This window comes from Petaurus breviceps, unplaced genomic scaffold (genome assembly GCF_028583685.1).
Source record: "Petaurus breviceps papuanus isolate PSGF00001 unplaced genomic scaffold, PetGlider_PUasm1.0 38, whole genome shotgun sequence".
Classification (NCBI taxonomy): domain Eukaryota; kingdom Metazoa; phylum Chordata; class Mammalia; order Diprotodontia; family Petauridae; genus Petaurus; species Petaurus breviceps.
Genome location: NW_027186304.1, coordinates 37,608,748 through 37,631,538, shown reverse-complemented (window position 1 = coordinate 37,631,538; position 22,791 = coordinate 37,608,748). Strand labels below are relative to the sequence as shown.

Here is a 22,791-nt window from a genome sequence, read left to right as displayed (position 1 = left end):
TAAGCTCCAAATCGATGTGGGAATGTTTCTTATCTAAAATTTTTATTTCCCCCAATATCTAACATGGTGTCATGCACACAGTAGTTGCTAAACATTGCTTGAATTTAATTCAATAATTATAATGATGTTGGAAAACAAAAGTGTAGATAGAAGTTGTTTCTGTGAAATCAGAATAATAATAAGAGAATAAAAATAAGAGAAATCCAAAAAATTGTAAGAGAACTAACTGCCTTGAAGAATGCTGGTTTCATTAATAAAACATTTTTTCTCCTTTCCCCATCCAGTGGATTTTTGGGATTCTTTTTGATGTTAAGTTCAGTGAAGCTAAAAAATAACGTGGCTCCAGCACAGCATACAGCCTGGATTTTTTTTGCGAAGGTAAGAGAGGGGTAGGGTGGAAATGTCTAATTGATGACGCAGTGCCTGGCCCATAGCAAGTACTTATTAATGCTTGCTGAGATTAGCCACCTCAGGGACTTCTAGGTCTTCATGTTGTCCAATGGTCTGGTCTTCCTGGGAGTGTATAAAAATAAAGAGATAATGTCAACTCACTGTCCATGAACCCAGCCCTGCAGTTCTGATTCATATAGAACTCAAAAGTGTTTGACCTATCTTTTATTATCATTAGATAAAGAACCCTTATTCCATTGCAGGGAGGTATGCCAAGGACAAGTATTATTTTTACTTTCTATGGTAGGATTATAAAGGAAGCACCAATCTTACCTAATCTCATTAACTGGACTCAAAAAGTCTCTGGTAACTGGAGAAGGACAAGGTTATAGAACATTAAAAAACAGCCTGAATGGGGAGCCGAACCAAAGACTTTAGATTAATGGTACGAAGGGACTATAAAAACTATTTCCAAAGTCCATAGTTAAAGAGTCTAGATAAAGAGAGGTGGGTAGTTTAAGAAGAAAGAAAAGTATCATGTAGGAAAAAGAGCACTGGTTATAGAGTCAAGAGACCCGAATTTGAAGTCCAGCCCTACCTACTACTTTTATGATCTTGGGTACATCACTTAACCTCTGGGCTTCAGGCTCCTAATTTTTATAATGAAAGGGTTGGACCAGATTTTCCTTAAGGTGCATTCCAGCTCTAAATCATATGTAATTCAATTGTTTTTTTAGTCATGTCCAACTCTTCATGGCCCCATTTGGGGTTTTCTTGACAAAAACCATGGAGCAGTTTGCCATTTCCAGCTCATTTTTTACAGATAAGGAAACTGAGGCAAACAGAGTTAAGTGACTTGCCCAGAGTTACACAGATAGTTAAGTGTCTGAGACCAGATTTGAATTCAGAAAGATGAATCTTCTTGACTCCAGACCTGGCACTCTATCCAGTGTGCTATCTAGGTGTCCTAAATCATATACAAAAAGGAAATACCATGTCACACAAAGTAGAGAGAACATCTTTGGAATTTACTTCCTCAATCCAAGATTGTTACATTTTTCCCCCTGAAGAATATGTTGTTCCTCTTTTCTTTGTTCCTTTTGAAAGGAAACTCCACAGGATATTTTTGGGTCAAGTTCACCTTTTAATGATGTCGCTCCAGCAACAACGCAGGGCAAAGTCATAGTAATTAAATCTTATGTTTCAGGATTAGGAAGGACAGCTTTTCTTATACATGAAGCTTTGTTTAGCAAGACAAATACTCTAAGAGTCTCTTCTCCCTTGTTAAATCCTGGAATGGAATTCCTGAAGGAATTCTGAGAGTTTCTTCTCCATAACTAATTACACATAGTGAAGATTTTTAATTGGCTGGATTGTTTGGGTTGTGATTCTTCCTGGGAAAAGGGGGATGGTCTAGGGCTAGGGAAACAATTAAGCCATTCCCCAACTTTAGTATTTTATGAATTTTGCTTTTATGCTACATCAAAGTAAAGAAGAACTAAGAAACCTCTTGATGACGGTGAAAAAGGAAAGTGTAAAAGCTGGCTTGAAGCTTAACATCAAAAAAACCCCCCAAAAAACACAAGATCATGGCAACTGGTCCCATCACTTACTGGCAAATATGGGGAGAAGAAATGGGAGCAGTGTCAGATTTTATATTCTTGGGCTCATAGATCACTGCAGACGGCAGCTGTGGCCATGAAATTAAAAGACACTTGCTCCTTGGAAGGGAAGCTCTGGGAAATTTAGATAGCATACTAAAAAGTAGAGACGTCACTTGGCCAACAAAAGTCTGTATAGTCGAAGTTATGGTTTTTCCAGTAGGAATGTGTGGCTGTGAGAGTTGGACTGTGAGGAAAGCTGAGTGCTGCAGAGTTGACCCTTTTGAATTGTGATGCTGGAGAAGACTTTCAAGAGTGCCTTGGGCAGCAAGGAGATCAAATCAGTCAGTAGTTAAAGAAATTAATTCAGACTATTCATTGGAAGGTGAATGATCAACATCATGAAAAATTTTAAAACTCTAATCAATTCAATTTCCAGTAAAGTGACCTACTCATTGGCCATGTCTAAACATGTATGTTAATTTATACCTTGAGAATTATATATCTTTGTTAGTCAATGTGAATCATTCTTCATCATTGGTTCTCTGGATGCTTTACTGGAAATTGAATTGATTAGAGTTTTAAAATTTTTCATTTTTTTATAATGTAGTTATTGTATTAATTACTCTGCATCAGTTTATAGAAGTCTTTCTGAGTTCCTCTGAATCCATTCTCTTTATCATTTCTTATGGCACAGTAATATTCAGTTATTTTCGTATGTCATAATTTGTCTACCCATTCCTCATTTGATAGGTACCAACTTTGCTTGTGGTATAGCTGGGTGATGATGTTGACCACTCTTTCCTCCTAAATGCTCTTTCTAGGTACAATAGGTATAATCTTTCTAGATAAAACTCTCTGGATTGTTGTGACACTACTCTCTTTGATCTTTTCCTATCTCTGTGACTATTTCTTAATTTTCTTTTGATGTGTCTTCATCCCTTTCATGTCTCCTAACTATGTATATACCTAAAGGCTCTGTCCTTGGTTTTCCTCTATTCTTTTTGTAAACTTTCTTGATTACCTAATCAACTCCTGTGGGTTTAATGATTGTGTCTATGTGGATGATTACCAGATGGATATAGCCAGCTCAGGTCTGTCTTCTGAGCTCCAGCCTCTGATCATGAACTATACTTTAGACAATATAAATATATATTTAGTAAAATATTTTATATTTAGGTATCTTAACTCAACATATCAAAAACAGACCTAATTACCTTCCCCATACCCTATAAAAACTTGTCCTCTTCCAAATTTTCTAATTACTGTCAAGGGTACCATTGTCCTTCCAAGCACTCAGATTTACAGCCTAAGTGTCATCCTCAATTCTTCACTCTTACCCAGCTTTCTTTTTTCTTTTAAAAATTTTTCCAGAATTTATTCATTTTTAGTTTTCAGCATTCATTTCCACAAGATTTTAAGTTCCAAATTTTCTCCCCATCTCTCCCCTACTCCCTCACCCCAAGATGGCAAGCATACTGATTATCCCTTCCCCCAATCTTCCCTCTCTTATATCCTTCCTATACCTCCCCTTCCTTCCTTTTCCCCCTTCCCCCTTACTTTCTTGTAGGGCAAGATGGATTTCTATACCCCATTGCCTGTATATCTTATTTCCCGGTTGCATGTAACAACAATTTTTAACATTTGTTTTTAAAACTTTGAGTTCCCGATTTTCTCCCTTCTTCCCTCCCGACCCTCTTTTTTTTTTTTTTTAAAGTAACTTGCCCAAGGTTACACGGCTAGTTTTTTTTGTGTGGGTGTTAAGTGTCTGAGGCTAGATCTGAACCTAGGTCCTCCTGACTCCAGGGCCGGCACTGCTTCACCTAGCCGCCCCACCACCCTCTTTTTTTTAAAAATAAATTTATTTATTTATTTGTAGTTTTCAATATTTGCTTCCATAACATTTTGAGTTCAAATTTTCTCCCCATTTTTTTCCTCCCCCTAACCCAAGAATGCTTATAATATGATATAGGCTCTACATATACATTCATATTGAACCTATTTTCACATTAGTCATATTGTAAAGAAGAATTAGAACCAATGGGAGAAACCACAAGAAGGAAGAAACAAAAAAAGAGAGAAAGAGCAAATAATACTTTGATCTGCATTTAGACTCCATAGTCCTTTTCTGGATGTGGAAGTATTTTCATCATGAGTCGTTTGGAGTTGTCTTAGATATTTAACATTGCTAGGAAGAGATAAGTCTGTCAAAGTTAGTCATGGCACAGTGTGGCTGTTACTGTGTACAGTGTTCTCTTGTTCTGCTCACTTCACTCATCATCAGTTCATATAAATCTTTCCAAGTTTTTTTGAAGTTCACCTGTTCCTCATTTCTTATAGCACAATAGCCTTCCATTACATTCATATACCACAAACTTGTTCAGCTATTCCCCAACTGATGGGCATCCCCTCAATTTCCAGTTCTTGGCCACCACAAAAAGAGCTGCTATAAATATTTTTGTGCATGTGTCACATACTTTTCCTTAAACTCTATACTGACTGCTTCCCTGTTGCTTACAAACATGCCTATGACTCCCCCATCCTCAAAAAGCCTCATTTGATCCTTCCATCCCTTCTGTCATTCTCTATCTCTTCTGCCCTTTGTGAATAAGCTCCTTGGGTCCTCCATCTATATATAATAGATGTCCAACACAATGCCTCCACTTCCTCTCTCACTTTCTTCTTAACTCCCTATGACATGGTTTCCCTTCTTATCATTCAACCCAAATCACTCTCTCCAAAGTTACAAGTGAACTCTTAGTTGCCATATCCAATGACCTTTCCTCATTTCTCATTCTCCTTGATCTCCCTTCAGCTTTTGCCACTGATACTCTCTTCTCTCTAGGTTTTTGGGGCTCCCCCCCATTTTGGTTCCAGCTGTCTCATCACTCCTTTGCAGTCTTTTTTGCTGTATCTTAATCCAGGTCACTTACTATGGGTGTCCCATAGGGACACCTAGGCTCCTTTCCTTTTTTATGTTATTTCACTTGGTGATCTCATTAACTCGCATGGACCTAATTATCTTCTTTATGCTGCTGATTCTCAAGTCTGTTTGTTTAGCCCTGACTTCTCCACTGACCTCCAGTCTTACATCTCCGACTGACTTTCAGTTATCTCAAACTGGATGTCCTGTAGACAGACATCTTCAATTCAACATGTCCAAAATTGAACTCGTGTTTCTCTTCCAAATTTTCACCCCTTCCAAATTACTCTTGAGGGTACTACCAACCTCTCCGTACCCCTATACTCAAACCTTGGTGTCATCCTGACTCTTTAGTATCTCTCATCTTCCCTCCCCCTTATCTAGTCCATTGCCAACATCTATTTTGCAGTGGCTTTTGAATATACCCCCTTCTTTCTTCTGATACTCCCACCATGCCCTAATCATTTCACACTTGGACTACTGAAATAACTTGCTGGCTGTTTTGTCTGCTACAATTCCCTCCCTGACCCATCCATCCTCCATTTAGCCCCTAAAGTAATTTTCCTAAAGCACTGATGTAACTATGTCACCTCCTGCTAAATAAACTCAGGTGGCTCTGTCACTTGGAGAATGAAATATAGAACCCTCTGGAGTTCAAAGCCTTTCATAACCAAGCCACATTCTTCGGTCCAGTGACACCACCCTCCTGCTGGTTCCACATACAAGGTACTCCATCTCCCGGCTCTGGGCATTTTCTCTGACTGTCTCCCATGCCTGGAAGGCTCTCCCTGCCCATCTCTGCCTCCTGGCTTCCCTCAAATTCCAGTGACAAGCTCATCTTCTATGGCCAGTCTTTCCTAATCCCTCTTAATTCTAATGCCTTTCTTCTGTTTTTGTTGTTTAGTCATCTCCAACTCTTTGTGACTTCATTTGGGTTTTTCTTGGCAAAGATACTGGAAGCGTTTGCCATTTCCTTCTCCAGCCCATTTTATAGATGAGGAAACTGAGTCAAACAGAATTAAGTGACTTGCCCAGGATCACACAGCTAGTAAGTGTCTGATGAATCTTCCTGACTTCAGGCCCTCTATCCACCCCACTATCTAGCTACCCTACTCCTTTCCCCTTTAGTCTATATATAGTTTATTTCTCCCATTAGATTATAAGCTTCTTGAGGGTAGGGAATGTCTTTTGCTCCCTTTTGTACCCCCAGCATTTAGCACAGTGCCTGGCCTATAGTAGGTATCACAATAGTATGTGGATAAGGATGGGGGTGGGTCCAGGATGGCATTAATATATGGAACTCCCCAGTGAGGAAACTCTCTCTCCCAGTACAAGTTCAGCACCTTCTTGCCAACTTAAAAGCCTGAGAGAATTTCCTATATAATTTATAATTAAGTAAATATGCATACATAGGGGAACATATGCAAACAATTTTTACCGATGCAGTGTGTGATCAAAACAGCTTTCCTCTGTTCTAGAGAATAGGCTTTCCCCTCGTCTGAAGCTTGCAAACAAATGTCACTCTTACAGCTGTTTCAGCCCCCAAGGAATAATGAGAGCTAGCATTTATTTAGTCCAGTGGTGGGGGAGCTGGGGCCTCTAGGCCACATGTGGCCCACTAGGTCCTCAAGTTTGGCCCTTTGACTGAATCCAGACTTCACAGAACAAATGCTTTTATTAAAGAGTAGTCCTTTAAGGTTTTCAAAGTGCTTAAACCTGTGTTATTTCATTTGATCATCGCCACAACTCTTGGAGACAGATGCTACTATTATCCCTACTTTATAGATGAGGAAACTGAGGCTCATAGAGGTGACTTACCCAGGGTGACAGAGCTAGTAAATGTCAGAGGAAAGATTTGAACTGACTCTAAGCCCAAAACTCCATTCACTGTGCCACATAGCTGTCCATCACTCTGAGTCTCAGTTCCCTCATCTATAAAATATGGAGGTTCCCCACCCCTGGGATGATCTCTATGGTCACTTCCAGATTCAAGTTCAGTCCTCCTGTGACCTGTCAGTCCCAGGCTGCTTTGGGTCAAAAAAGGGGCTGATGTACCACTGTGTATAATTATTCTCCTTTCTTAAGAAACTCTCTAAGAGAATCAGTTAGGATGTTTACACACTTACTTATTTTCTTCCTATCCAGCCCTAGAAGCTGATTTCAGATGCAGGCACATGCCAGTCCGGGAAATACAATTGTAGATCTCTGCAGTCTTAGGATAACATTATAAAGGGTTTGATTTCCCTCTTATTTGTAAGGTTAATCCTAGAGACAGAAAGAATGGAGGGAGGCTTAAGATCAAAATAACAGAATGTATAGAAGAAACATGACAAATGAGGGAAATATGGTCCAAGTTAGAGAGGTTATTATGCTCTGGTGGGGCTCTCCAGCTGATTTAAATTCTCACATGAGCATTTTTCCTGTATTGAGTAGTGCCTGGTGTCATCGGCCTAAACGTCAGACTGAGTGGAGTTCTCAGCAGCAGGCGGAAAGCAGCAGCAGCTGAGGCCAGAGTGTGTTTGTGTTGAGAGAGAGCCAAAGGAGGAGAGTGAGCAGTCTTCAGGCAGGCAGCAACCTGGGCCCTGGGGGAAGTTCAGAGAATCCAGAATATGTTTTCCATTTGGTTGCTTTGTATCTATGTAACTAATGAGCAAATGCTGTGCAGGCTGCCGTCATCTTGTGCCTTGTGAGGCAGCAACAGGCTGCATCTGAACCAGCATCTGAAGTTTGGGAGCCATTGGAGCTTTATCCTTCCTTCGGCAGTTTGCAGAATGTGTTTCTTGACTTTTTTTTTTTAAGTTTTTGTTTGGTTGTTTTTTTTTCTTTGGAGAGGAAAAGGAGTTGTTAGAACCTCACCTGTAATGTTTTATTCAATTCCCAATTTGCCTGAAGTAGCTCTTCCGCTGAAGGAGATTTTAAGATTCATTGAATTCTTGATATTGTTGACAGTTGTGGTGTTTGAAATATTTTATTTCTATGGACAAGCTCCTTCCCTGACAATCTGTCTTTGTTCAGATAGCATCAGTCCGTGAGTATTTGCCAAGCTCTCCAAATGCCCAGCTGCTGAGGGTATTTCAGAAGTTTATTAGTAATAGGAAAAGTTAGCATGTATATGACACTCAAAGTATTTTACAGATATTTTTTCATTTTATAAGATGTGGTGCCTGCTTTTTTGGAAGAAAGGTAAAAGGAAGGAAAAAAACATTTTATTAAACTCTTACTATATGCCTGGCGCTGTGCTAGGCACATTAAAAAGATTATCTCATTTAATTCCCACAATAACCCTGGGAGGTAGGCGCTGTTATTATCACCACTTTACAGATGAGGAAACTGAGGCAGCCAGAGGTGAAGTGTAGGGTTATCTTGTTGGGGTGGGGGGGTTCCATGATGTGTTGTGGTGGAACCATCTCAAAGAATTCGATCAGACCAACTCTAATCCAAGTATAGGCATTTATTGAGATATTTATTGACATATAAATATAGGCATTTATTGAGACATGAGATGCCTCTCATGAAACAGGTTAAGTTCCAAGAGGAACCAGCAACTTCAGAGAAAGCAAGATGAATTTTTATAGGGTAAAGATACAATTACATGGGGCAGCTAGGTGATGCAGTGAATAGAGCACCGGCCCTGGAGTCAGGAGGACCCGAGTTCAAATCCAGCTTCATACACAACCCCCCAAAAACTAGCCATGTGACCATGGGCAAGTCACTTAACCCTAATTGCCCTACCTTACGCCCTCCAAAAAGCAAAAAAAAAAAGATACAATTACATAATAGAAATATGAATATTAAAAAGGCAGGAGGAGTTTTTTAAGGGATTAAGTAATGGAGGAAGGGTCCCATCTATGGTTGGGTGATTAAACAGTCTGGTCATATTGCCCTAGTTAGATATTTAGATATCTAACTAGTTAGATATTGTGGTCCTGTCTTGGGCTAGATGAATGATATGGTTGTGATTGAGTATAAGAACACCTCTGTTTCTGTGGGAATTGGTCTGGGGGCAGTGACTAGGTAGAGGCAGTAGTTGGGTTCCCATCACATGGACACACCTACTGTTTCTATGGGAACTAAGAGTTCAGGGACACAGCTGTTGTTCCAGTGCACGGTGAGGCATATATGAAAAAGTTAGGACATTGACAAGGGGGCTAGGTAGGTATAGTGGGCCTGCTGTTGAGTGGGGCCAGGCCTAATGAAGTTAGAATATTGGGACTGAGGGCAGCTTTATTAGGATTTCATCAATATGGCAGGGGAGTTAGGTGGTATAATTAGATAGAGCAGTGAACTTGGAGTCAAGAAGACCTGAGTTCAAGTCCAGCCTCAGACACTTACTAGATGTGTAACCCTAGGCAGGTCACTTAACTTCTTTCTGCCTCAGTACTCACAACTATTAAATGGGATAATAATAGCACCTAATTCCCAGGATTGTTGTATTAAATGAGATAATATTTATAAAAAGTAAAATGCACTTAACATAGTACCTGGTAGATAGTAGGTGTCACGTAACTGCTATTCTTTCCCCCTTCCCCTTTGATTGTGGGCCTATATATTTTGTGTTTTAGAATACTGCTTTTTGCAAGTCACTTAACCCTGTTTGCTTCAGTTTCCTCATCTGTAAAATGAGCTGAAGAAGGAAATGGCAAACCACTCCAGTATCTTTGCCAAGAAGACCCCAAATAGGGTCGTTACATGACTGAACAACAACAGTTAATTTTACTATTGTGTCTATGAACTGATACAAAGCAAACTGAGCAGAACCAGATCATTGTACACAGTAACAATATTGTGATGACAATACATAATCAACTAGGAAAGTCTTAACTGCTCTGATCAGTACAACGATACAAGACAATTCTGAAGGACTCACAGAAAATACTGTTCACCTCCAGAGAGCCAATTGATGAATTCTGAGTGCAAATTGAAGTATAATTTTCTCACCTTCTTTATTTTTCTTGCTTTATTTGTGATATGGATAATGTGGAAAATATGTTTGTTGTAGCAACCGTGTTAGCACACAGGGTAGGCTGTTAGCACAGGGTCTTTGATCGGCAATAGTCCAAGCGTGAGGTGATGAAAGCCTGCACTAAAGTGGTGGCAAGTCATTTAACTTCTATCTGCCTCAGTCTCCTCAACTGTAAAATGGGGATAATACCAGCACCTACCTCACAGGGTTGTGATTATTAAATGAGATATTTGTAAAGCACTTGGCACAAGATCTGGCTCGCAGCAGACACTTTATAGATATTTATTCCTTTCCCCTTCCTCATTTCTATCAGTGGTCTTCACATTCAGTCACCTCACTAGATAAGCCAACCCTCTGACTCACTCTAACCACCTCCAGACAGAAACACTCCAGCAAGTCCCCACTGGGTGTCCCAGTTCACCCAAAAACAAGACCAGTTTTGCCGGACCCGAGGTCTTAATCCCAAGGGCTGGTTTGCATGACATCAGTTTATGGGTAGGAGAGTGGTTAATTCACAGTAAATTTGTCAAGATATTTTTTAAAATTCCCTTTTTGTTAAATCTGCTTTTCTGATGTATTCCTCTCAATTTTATGGCATCTGAAAACCTGATCTATGTTTTTATCCAAGTTGCTGATAAAAATATTGAACAGAATAGGGTCTTGGGCAAAACGCCACAGCACTGGGGTCTCTTTCCCTCCAAAAACCTCAACCTCTTCCCCATGACCACTTCTGTTAGTGTTACAACTATAATTCCGATAGCCCTGGCTTCAGACTTTAACATCGCTTTTGCCTCTTCTCTCTGTTTCATTCCCTGCATGCAATCTGTCACAAATTCCCATTATTTCTTTCTTCAAAATGTCTCTCGGATTCATATTTTCTTCTCTATCTCCTTTGTCACCAATTCACTTACGTATGGCAACAGACTCCTGACTGACTTCACTAATTCCAATTCATCTTAAAAACAGTACGGTCTTTCCTAAAACATCACTTTCATTATATGATTCTCTGCTCCAAGGCCTTCAACACCTAAAACAATTTCCTTGTTACCTAAACTTTTTTTTTCTGATTTTCAAGGCCTTCCATAATTTGTTCCCTCCTTATCTGTTCCCCTTTAATAAGTCAATCTCTTCATTGTTCCTGATATACTAATTCCCATCTCTGTAATCTGCTCATGCCCTTTCCCCTTCAGAGAATTCACTTATTAATCCAAAAATATCTATAAAATGTCTAACATATGCTCAAGTACTTAATTCAGTGCTGGGGACACAATGACCAAAAAAAAAAAATTCCCAGTCAAAATGGTCACTTGCCAACCAGCTGCCCTGCTCCTACATACCTACTCCAACAAAAAAAGTCTTATACCAGGCCAAATAATGATCAAGAAATCCAAAGAAAGGGGCGGCTAGGTGGCGCAGTGAGTAAAGCGCCGGCCTTAGAGTCAGGAGGACCTGAGTTCAGTTCCAGCCTCAGACACTTAACACCCACACAAAAAAACTCACCTTGTATCCTTGGGCAAGTCACTTAACCCCAATTACCCAGGCTTCCCCCCTCCAAAAAGCAAAAAAAAAATCATAAACATTTATTAATATTATACTGTGTGCCACGTACCATGCTAAGCCTTTAACATTCTAGATCTTTTTTTTATCCAAATAAATATTGCTGTTATTTTGTCTAGCTCTGTAATATCTTTTTCTATTATATATACCCTGTTGTTTTTCCATTTAGTAAATAGAAGAATTAGGATTTGAAACCAGAGCTTTTGAATATAGAAATTTTTCTATTATATCCTACTGCTTCTAGAGGGATTAAATTTGTTTGGCATGGCTGTGGAGGGAAGAATTAGGAGCAGTGGTTAAAAATTTCATAGAGCCAAATTTCAGCTCCATGTAAGATAGAACTTAGTAATAGTTAGAAATATGTGAAAATAGAATGAATTGCCTTATGTAGTAATGAGTTTTCCATCACTAGAGATGTTCAAATAGAAGCTTGTCAGAGATGTCATAAAGAGAATGAATTTATTTGCTTGGGGAGAGGAACTAGATGACCCAATGACAATAACAATTTTCATTCATTTATCTAGTGTTTTTTAAGATTACAAATTACCTTCCCCACAGTAACTCTGTATAGTATATAGAACAAGTATTATTATTTGAAAATATTTGTAAAATTATTTTGATTACATTAAATTTAAAAGGTTTTGTACAAATAAAAGTAACCAAGAATAGAAGGAAAGCAAAAAATTGGGGGAAAATTTTTATAGACAGTTTCTTGGATAAATGTCTCATATCTCAGGTATATGGAGAAATTTTGTCAAATTTATAAGACTATGAATCATTCCTCAGTTGATAAATAGTCAAAGGATATGAACAGGCAGTTTTTTTGGTTAAGAAATCAAAAGTATCTATTTTCATATAAAAAAGTTGATTTTTGATTAGAGAATTGATTAGAAATAGGCAGATTATTTGCCTTTATTGATGAAAGTCAATTTTAATTAGAGAAAATTGATTATTGATTAGAGAAAGGTATTTTTAATTAGAGAAAATTGATTATTGATTAAAGAAAGGCAAATTAAGACAGCTTTGAGATATCATCTCACACATATCAGATTAGCTAAAATGATAGAAGGGGAAAATGACAAATGTTGGAGGGGGTTGTAGCAGCAACCGCACTGGTGTACCCAGGATAGCTTCTAGCACAGGTTCTTAGATCTGCTTTATTAGGAAAGCTAACTGTTATAAGGGGTCAACAATCTTTTTAATTACATTCACTAGTTCAAGGGAAAAGTCAGCACACTGAACTTCAAAGAAAATACAAACAGAGAAAATACAGGGAGAGAAATAAAGACCAACAGACAGGGCTCTGACTGCCTGAATTAACTATACACTTTACATCTATCTCTAGATCAAGAGAGCTTTTACATCTGAGTAGTTGGGGAGCTCTGAATATATGACCACTCATAATCTCACCAGGAAATCAAAAGATCCTTCTCCTAAGTAAGCTCCCAAAGCAAAATACCAACTCAGAGTATATATACACTTCTCAGAGCCAGAAGGCATCACAACCCTGGTGACTCAGTGCCTAATTAGAAATTAGCAAAAGGTATGAAAGCTTTCCTACAAGTAAGCCTCCCCTAAGCAAGTTTCCCTTAATGGGTGCCATGTGAGACCTATTAACAGGTGGGGAAGATCTTAAACCCCATTAACATTCCAGAGATGTGGAAAAATTTGGACACTAATATACTGTTGGTGGAACAGTGAACTGATCGAACCATTTTGGAGATCAATCTGGAATTATTCCCAAAGAATTATAAAACTCAGCAATACCACTATTAGGTCTGTTTCCCAAGGTGATCAGGGAAAAAGGAAAAGAACCTATATTCTAAAATATTTTTAGCAGCTCTCTTTGTAATGGCAAAGAACTAGAAATTGAAGGGATGACCATCAATTGGGGAATGGCTAAACAAGTTATGGTATATGATTGTGATGGAATACTATTGTGCTGTAAGAAATGATGAGCTCGATGATTTTAGAAAAACATGGAAAGACTTGTATGAAATAATGAATAGTGATATGAGCAGAACCAAGAGAATGTTGCATATAGTAATGGCAACATTGTTCAAAGAATAACTGTGAATGACTAAGTTATTCTGAGTATTATAAATATTCAAATCAACTACAGAGGACCTATGAAGGAAGATGCTATCCATATCCAGAGAAAGAATTGGTAAATAGAAGTGTGCATAGTATGGTTTTACATATAGATATGTATATACATCTGTCTGCCTCTTTCTGTCTGTCTGTCTCTGGAGTTGGGAGGGAGGGAGACAGTTCAGAACTTAAAATATAACGAAAATAAATAAATTTTAAAAAATGTCTGTAAAATGAAAAAAACTGAAGCCTGTTGGGGTTAGTGGCCTGCCCAGAATTATGCAATTAGTAACTATCAGAGCTAGGATTCTAATCCAGGTCTTGCTTAACTCTTTTTACCACCTCCCCCTCCTTTTGAACACTGAGATTCTGTATGAACCAAGCCCAATATACAAAAGAAAGCTGTAGTCCTTGGATTTTGACTTAGAGATCGGAGGAAGCATATAGAAATGAAAACTAAGGTAAACTATGGCAAATTATGATAAAAATATGGTAAAAATGAAGATATGAGAAATGGACGATGAATAATATATAAATGAGAAATAAGTAAGCTCCTTGAGGGCAGGGTCAATTTAATTTTTGTCTTAGCAGCTCCTTGCAAATAGAGATTGTTTCATGAGTGCCTAGCATGTCTGGTTCATTTTTATTTTTGTTGTTCAGTCATTTCAGTCATGTCCAACTTCTTGTGACTCCATTTGGGGCTTTTATAGATGAAAAAACTGAGTTAAACAGGATTAAGTGACTTGCCCAGGGTCACATAGCTAGGAGATGTCTGAGGCCAAATTAGAATTCAGGAAGATGAGTCTTCCTTACTGCAAGCCCAGCACTTTTATCCATTGTGCCACCTCTCTACCTGGGGTAAGTATGTAATAGTGATCAAATATGTGCTGATTGATCAGTACCTAGCAACTAGAATGAAGCACATAAGCTTCAGATCTGATCAGGTAACTCTCCTATGTAAGAAACTTCAGTGGCTCCCCACTGACTTTAGGATGAAAAAATAGTAAGCCCTTTGATTGTTATTTAAAGTCCATCACAGTCTGGCTCCAATCTGTTTTTGCATCTTGATTATGATTTACTAACTACCCTTCATACACTTTTTACTCGAACCAAACTGTTAACTGCCCTATTAACTGTTTATTGTATGTGGCATCCCTTCTCCTGTGGTTCTGCCTTTCCATAGGCTGTGCCTTCTTCTAGGGATGCACTCTCTCCTCACCTCCACGTTTTGGGCCTCGTCCTTCAAGAGACTTTTCCCACTTCCCTCAGTTGTTAGTCCACTACCCTCAACCATATCATGCATTTATTATTCCTACATCCTACATTATAGGTTAATCTCTTGTATCCTCTCCAAAAGAATGTAAGATTTTTTTTTGCTTTTTGAAGGGCAGTTGGGGTTAAGTGACTTGCCCAAGGTCACATGGCTAGTTTTTTTGTGTTAAGTGTCTGAGGCCAGATTTGAACTCAGGTCCTCTGACTCCAGGGCTGGTGCTCTATTCACTGCACCACCTAGCCGCCTCAAGAATGTAAGATTTTCAAGGGTAGGGATTATTTTATCTATGTTTCCTCACTTCTGGGCACGTAAATAGGTGTTTAATAAATGTTTGTTAATTGATTCATAGACACTTGGTACATATTAAATTAATGAATAAAGGTGTCAAGATATAGTGGAACCAAAAGGAATCATAATACCAGCTGTGACATATTTAAATGAGAGATCCTCAAGGAATAAAGCAGAACACTTGCAGTGAGCTAGCTAGCAGTGTTTCCGTCATGTACCTTAAATTGACTTAGACAGTTATTAAGCTTCCCTCCAGCTCAAGGATTTGGATTCTGATGAGCTCTGATACTGTTTATTAGATAGAAACTGCTATTTCCAGATTCACTTCTGTTGGGTCCAAGAGACAAAAAGAAGCATCACACATTAGTGATCTGTTAGGGGCAGTGTTCGACATTTTCAGGGATCTGTTTAGCAATACCATTAGAACATCAGTAAGATGGGTCAGAATAAACTGTCTAACTCTGAGTCTTACATTCTATATCCTGCTCTAGCCAAATTGGTCTAAATTCAAAAGTGTTTACCACAAAAATATACTTTAATAATATGTTTGCATTTATTCCACTTCTCCTGGTCTCGATAATAATATGTAATAATCATAAGACTAGCTAGCATTTATATAGTGATTACTATGTGCCAGGCCCTGTACTAAGTGCTTTACAAGTATTATTTAATTGGATCTTCACAATAACCTTGAAAGATAGGTTCTAGTAGTTTTCTCATTTGAAAGATGAGGAAACAGAGGTAAACAGAAGTTAAGTGACTTGTGCAGGGTCATATGGCTAGGAAATAAGTGTCTGAGCCTAGATTCCAGGTCTAGGTCTCTATCTACTGTACGGCCTAGTTGATATACATTTACATATATTTATATATATATGTGTGTGTGTGTGTGTGTATAATATACATATATATACATACTCATACCTACATATATACAATATACTATGTGACCCTGGGCAAGTCACTTAACCCTGTTTGCCTCAGTTTCCTTATCTGTAAAATGAGCTGGAGAAGGAAGTGGCAAATTACTCCAGTATCTTTGCCTAGAAAACCCCATATAGTGTCATGAAGAATCAGACATGACTGAAATGACTGAACAATAACAAAAATATTTCATCATAGTGATATATTATAATTTATGCATGTGTGTATGTATATAGAAAAAGAAAAGCATATACATATGCTTTTCTTTTTCAGTTATATATAATTACAATTTGTGTAACATTTTAATTTTGCTATTACTTTATTCTGTATACCTTTCTGAATTTTTTTATATTCTTCATATTTGACACTTTTAATGGCACAGTCGTATTTCACTGGGGCAGCTAGGTGACACTGGATAAAGTGCCAGGCCTGAGTCAGGAAAAGTCATCTTCATGAGTTCAAATCTGGCCTCAGACACTAGCTGGGTGGCTCTGGGTGTGTCGCTTAACCCTGTTTGTCTGTTTCCTCACCTGAAAAATGAACTGGAGAAGGAAATGGGAAACCACCCCAGTATCTTTGCTAAAAAAGCCCAAAATTCAGTCACAAAGGGTCAGACATGACTAAAATGACTAAACAAAACAAAAATTTCATTATAATGATATATTATAATTTATTTAGCTAGTCCCTTCACATGAGACACAAACTTCCCATAGGTTTACCTCCTGCTTTTTTCTGTTACAAATAACATAATTCTAAACTTTTTTTTGCACAAATAGTTCTTTTTGTTTTTTTCATTATATTATCAGCATATTTCCAGTAATAGCATTATTGGGTCAAGCTGTATAAGTTTTGTCATTCTCATATACAGCCAGATCACTAGCCAAAAGATTATGCAAATTTACAATAATACCATCAGCAATGTGTGACTGTTTACTTTCTTGCAGGCCCACCAGCACTGAATATTTTGTCTTAAATTTGACTGATTTGATGGATGTGAGCTAATACCTCAAGGTTGTCTTAATGTGCATTTCTGTGTGTGTGTGTGTGTGTGTGTGTGTGTGTGTATGTTGTTGTTTTGAAAGAGTGAGCATTTTTTAAGTGCTTATTTGAAATTTATGTTTCCTTGTTGATATCATCTTCAGTTCCCTCTTCATTATGTTTGGACTACCTTTACCAGTCTGAAGATCATTTTCCTTAAAAGAAAATGCAAGTAATTGGGCAGATCTGCCTTCTTCATCATCTCTTTTCTATGAAGAGTTCACAAGAATGGGGCTGCATTTACTTGCTTCTCGTTCCCTTGACAATGCAACTAACAATTCATTTGGAAGACGGCAGGGCCCTTCTTAGACTGGGTTCCATGGATCTCAGGATTCAAAGCTAAGTAATTTGTGAGTTATAGAAGTGAAGAAAGGAGCCTGGACTGAGGAAGAAAATACGATCAAGGAACCTAGTCTTATAATTTCTTTTTATTTTTCAAAATGAAAGCAGACGGACTAGTGGCAACCAAAGAAATACTTGCTTACAGAATTCAAGTTCCACAGCCCAGGAGCTCCTTTTAGTAGCAATTATCTGTAGAAAGCTTTGGATTGAACAGTTTTAACTGAATTGCCTGATGTATTTAGTTCACCCAGTGATCAGGGCCATCCAACAATCTGTTTGATTCCTTTTCTGAGTTGATTGGTTATTTAACTCAATTGACCAAATCAGCTGGGTACTTTGACAGCCATACAAGAGGACCCTCGTTTAGTGTTTACTGACTTTGCATAAAGATGTCTTTCCAAGTTCCATTCCATTCCACTCATCAGACACTTATTAAGCACCCACATGTGGAAGGCCCTCTGCTAGGCTGCATGTGCTCAAGAGTGAGCTCTGAAGAACATAGTTTATTTAGTCACACTTTGGCTAATAAAGAAAGCAATTGATGTACTATTCACAATATTTAAAAAAACCTGTGTAAAGAGTCTTTGATTCAGAACAGCTGTTGCAAATGGGAAAATATAGGTTTAATGGTTTCCATGGATATCTCTGGATGGTTGTTAGGTGGTTTTCAGCACTAATTATACACTGGGATTGCTGGGAGACCTTAAAGCAATCTCCATAACAACATCTCCCTGTATGTTATGACCACCACACTACCCTGCATTCTTATATAAGAGTTTCTTTAAAAAGAAACATACGGGGGAAAATAAAACAGCAAAAAAAAACCCTCTACCTCAAACAAAAGAACCCAAGCAAAGACTGCTCTTACATAAGAGGGATTTTTGAAGCAGTGACAAATTTAGGGGATATTTGGACAAATTGGAAAGCTCCCACCTTAGTTTGCTCCTGCTCAGCGCATGGTATGACTTTGGCAGGAGTAGTTATGAAATGTGGCCTTCCGAATCTTCTTGTTTGGTTGTTTTCTGTTGTGTCCAACTCTTTGTGACCCCATTTGCAAAGATACTGGAATGGTTTGCCATTTCCTTCTCCAGCGCATTTTACATTTGAGGTAACTGAGTCAAACAAGGTTTAAGTGACTTACCCAGGGTGACACATCTAGTAAATGTCTGAGGCCAGAAGATAAGTCCTCTGACTCCAAGCCTGGCACTCTATCCATTGTGCCATCTACTTCCCCTACAAGCTCACTTTATACTTTTTACATAGTCAGCACCTTGGCCTAAGTAAGGAATTAACTTAAGAATTAGTGGCTTAAACCTTACTCTCTTGAATTTAAGCATCTAGCATGTGTAATACTCTTGTTACAATGGCATATTTACATTTTTCTGGACCAAGATATTAAGTTGGGGAAATCGTAGGGCCATGGAATTTAGAGCCAGCAGAGACACTAAAGATCATCCCGTGGAATCTCCTCATTTACTCAGTGGCCCAGGTAGTAACCTTACTTACTCATAGTTGGGTAGGAAGTTAAATAGCGGAGCCAGTATTCATTCCAAAACCAATGCCCTTTTCAACTTAATTTTCTAGGATGGAATACATCATGTCCACTCTTATTTATAAGATGAGTTCTGAAAAGAATTGCTAACAGATGCTCTTGGGACTTAGCATTTGGAATGTCAAAATGTCACAGAGTTCATTGGTGGAAGTTTTGCTATTTTTGTAGGAGTTAAAAAATATTGCTCTGTGGCTTTTTATGATGGAAACAAGTAGATTTAGAATGAACTTAAGACAAAGTCCTTCATTGTCAAGGAGGATGACCTTGAAAAGACCAGGTGGAAGAATCCCTTATGGAATATGGAAGAAGGAGGATATTGCTGGTAACACCTGCATCAAGCTTAAGAATACAATAGGACGTCCCCAATGAGATTAGTCTAATAATCCGAATGGGAAATACCAAATAGTTTAAGAATATCTGTTGACCGTGAATTTGGATGGTTTACTGAGTTAATCTGTCGATACTTGTCTCTTGGTGAGCGTTGTGTATGGACAGGCATCTGAATCCAGGATTGGCTAGGAGAAAGGGAGCAAATTGGATAGCATTTAGAAAACTGCAGAATTTTCAATAATCCCTAACTGTTCCTTGACACAAAAACCCATTTCTTTAGCACCAACATCTAATGATATAATTAATATGTCTGTGTGTCATGGAATGCCCAGTCTTCAAAGCATCAAAACTCAAAGAACATTCATGGTATGTAACATGTGGCCAGTGATAAAGTATTAAAAAAGAGGCACAAGGAGATACATTCTAGGAAGTGTATACCAGAAAAGGGGGTAGCCTGGTCATTTAGTGACAGTAAGAGGTTATAGATGGACAGTCAAAATGCTGCGCAAATACACATGGAATGTTAAAAGATCTGGAGAAAGACTTTTATCTAGCATGTTGGATGAGGTATCTCGATGCAGTGTGTCAAGACCTAGTTATGGAGTTCAGAACACTTAATAGTGTTCAGACTTACTAGTTTCAGACACTTATTAGTTGTGTGACCTTGGGTAAGTCACTTAACCTCTATCTGCTTTGGTTTCCTCATCTATAAAATGAGGATAATAGCATCTACCTCCCAGGGAGGTTGTGAGGGTCAAATGAGATAATATTTGCGCTAAGCGCAGTGCTTGATACACAGTAGGCACTTAATGAATTTTTAAAGAAAAATTTTGCAAGGCAGTCAGGGTTAAGTGATTTACCCAGGGTCACACAGCTAGTAAGTGTCTTATACCTAATTTGAACTCAGGAAGATGAATCTTTCTGACTTAAGGCCTGATACTCTATCTACTGCACCACCTAGGTAGCCCCAATAAATTCTTTTTTTTTTTTCAAAGCAATCGGGGTTAAGTAACTTGCTCAAGGTTACACGGCCAGGTGTTTCTGGGTGGGTGCTAAGTGTCTGAGCCCGGGATTCGATCTCGAGGTCATCCTGACACTGGAGCCGGTGCTCTTACTGGCTGAGCCACTTGGCCGCCCCTAATAAATTCTTATAAGAACAAAGTTTCTATGAAGGATTCATAGGAGATAAGAACAAGAATCACATAGGATGAGAGGTGTGGACAGGCTTTAATCAGAACTTTTAAGAGGACCTACATCAATGAGATTATGGATCCTTTGAAGTACATGGTAAGTCTGCATTCAGTGTCTGGTAACAGTCTACCAAGTGCATTTCCACACCCTGTAGGCACTCAAGTATTTTGTTATATAAATTCCCTTGGCACACATTACTTCTTGGTAAAATTCTAGAATAGAGGTTGGCAAAATACTGCCACAGGCCAAATATTGCTTGCAGCCTGTTATTTGTAAGTCCAGAATGGAAAATGGTTTTGACATTTTAAAATACTGTTAAAGTTTTATTGCATTTAAAGATGTCAGAATCATTCTTAGCTCCAGGTACAAAAGCACGTCTCTCAAGATTTGGCCTTGAAGGCCATAGTTTGCCTAGAACAGTAGAGATGGTCAGGGAACATTTAATAAAAACATCAGCACTAATAAAGACCCAACATTAAGTCTTCCATCATGTCAAACTAACCATTATTTCCTTTTCTGACAAAGTTATAAATCGGACAGATATCATGGCAAAGTAGCTGAAGATCTGGCCTTGAAACCAGGATGACTGTGATTCTGAGAAAGTCATTTAACGTCCAAATTCTTCAGGCCAGTCTCAAAGATTATGAATTGCAGAGAAGGGGCCAATCTATGGTGGTAAAGGGAATTTCCATTCCAGGTAGTTCCTCATATAAATGAAATCACAGGTCTAGTTCCTATACCTATACCTATCTATAAAACTGGTAAATCAAGAGAATGGTATAGCTCTCTATGGGCAGCAAGGTGGCTCGTTGAATAGTGCCAGACCTGGAGGAAGACTAATCTTCCTGAGTTCAAATCTGGCCTCAGACATTTCTTAGCTGTGTGACCCTGGGCAAGTCGCTTAACTCTGTGTCAGTTTCCTCATCTGTAAAATGAGCTAGAAAAGGAGATGGCAAACCACTCCAGTATCTGCCAAGAAAACCCCAAATGGGGTCATGAAGAGTTAGACATGACTGAAATGACTGAACTGTGTTGTTGTTACAACATAGCTCTCTGTAGATAACCAACTTTTCAACAGTGTTTTATAACACATTTCTCATTATTCTTATGGAAAAGATGTAGACTAGAATCTAGATGGTAGTAGATACCGTGTTTCCCCGATAATAAGACACTGTCTAATTATTTTTTTTTGGACAGAAAAACACCAGAGGGCTTATTTTCAGGGGAGGGCTTATTTTAATGAACATTGACAGCAATTTTAATAAACAGGTAAATGTGAACAAAAAAATGTACCTTTATTCAATAAGCAAATCACTGGGGAAGAACAGGATGATGCGCTCACTGCTGCAGCTCTGATTGGATGCAGCTCGGAGCGCGGCGTGCGTTTCAGAGGGGGGAGGGGACGGGGACGGTGTATACAGAGGGTACCGTAATGTAGTGCAGGGGATCTCAATAGGGCTTATTTTCGGGGGAGGGCTTATTTTAGAGGAATCTTACACAGTAAGGGGAGGGCTTATTTTCGGGACAGGTCTTATTATTGGGGAAACACGGTAGATTCAGAACTGGTTGAATAATTCATTATCTCATTGGCCAAGGTCCTCAACGGGGAGCCCCCTTCTTATCTTTAATATTTTATCAATAACTTGAATAAAAGCATTCATGGCATCCAGTTGGCAGATGACACAGATCTAGGAGGCCCAGCTAACACACTGGATGACAGAATAAGGCTCCAAAAAGATCTTGAGGGGCTAGGAAATTGAACTGAATCTATTGGGATGAAATTTGATGCAGATGGATATAAAGTCTTATACTTGGGTTCCAAAAGTGACTTTGCAAGTACAAGATTGGGGGAGGTGTAGATAGATGGCATTTATCTCAGAAAGATCTGGAGGTGTTAGTAGATAGACCATAAGCTCAGTATGAGTCAATGGTGTGTTAATGGCAGCCAAAGAATATATATAACACTATGGAGCTGCTTTAAGAGAGGCATAAATCCATCAATTAGGAGGTCAGGGATCCACCATACTCTTCCCTGGTCAGTCCACTTCTGAAGTGTGTTCAGTTCTGGGAAAAACAGTTTAGGAAGGAAAAGGGATTATATATGTTTTGTTTGGCATCAGAGGAACCAGGAACAATGGGTAGAAATTTTCAAAGAGCCACATTTCAGCTTAATGTAAGAAACAAAATTTCTAACCATTAGAGCTACCTCAAAATGGAATGGGCTGCCTTGGTAGGTTAATGAGTTCTTACTCACTGGAGGTGTTCATACAGAGACTGGATGACCACTGTCTGGTGTGTTGTCCTAGAGAATTTTTTATTTTTTCTGTTAGG

General features: G+C 38.6%; 1 protein-coding gene across 5 annotated transcripts in view; it reads left to right on the top strand.

The window, feature by feature from the left end:
* TMEM241 (transmembrane protein 241) overlaps positions 1–22,791 on the top strand; it is a 168,399-nt gene that overhangs the window by 84,667 nt on the left and 60,941 nt on the right. For 4 of the 5 annotated variants that reach the window (XM_069099787.1, XM_069099786.1, XM_069099784.1 and 1 more), the window contains one exon: positions 285–378. The exons of the other annotated variant lie outside the window; for it this stretch is intronic. In XM_069099787.1, the coding sequence (XP_068955888.1) occupies positions 285–378 (94 nt within the window). The remainder of the gene's footprint in view (positions 1–284; positions 379–22,791) is intronic. 5 annotated transcript variants of the gene reach the window in all.